General features: G+C 59.8%; 1 protein-coding gene across 1 annotated transcript in view; it reads right to left on the bottom strand.

The window, feature by feature from the left end:
- The window catches only part of LOC119582193, a 13,488-nt gene that overhangs the window by 10,933 nt on the left and 2,321 nt on the right, over positions 1 to 234 (bottom strand). Inside the window, exon 5 of the mRNA XM_037930427.1 lies at positions 9 to 197. Coding sequence (XP_037786355.1) covers positions 9 to 197 — 189 coding nt within the window. The remainder of the gene's footprint in view (positions 1 to 8; positions 198 to 234) is intronic.

Below are 234 nucleotides of genomic sequence, written 5' to 3'. Positions count from 1 at the left end.
AATCTCACCTGACTCGAGCGTGAGAAATAAGGTTCTTCTCCTCGCTCTGTTCGATAATGATCCTGAGGTCCCCCTCGAGGATGACCTGGTTAAGCGCCTCGTCCTTGAAGGTGGGCGAGGTGTGGCACAGATGGGACACGGACTTGAGGATGTCCTGGGAGAAGGGACCCACGAGGACCAGCCAGCGCTCGCCTGGACTCTGGGCGGGGAGGGGGGGGGTAGAAAAACGGACGG

Source organism: Penaeus monodon, chromosome 15 (assembly GCF_015228065.2).
Source record: "Penaeus monodon isolate SGIC_2016 chromosome 15, NSTDA_Pmon_1, whole genome shotgun sequence".
Classification (NCBI taxonomy): Eukaryota; Metazoa; Arthropoda; class Malacostraca; order Decapoda; family Penaeidae; genus Penaeus; species Penaeus monodon.
This window is presented reverse-complemented; position numbering and strand designations above follow the sequence as displayed.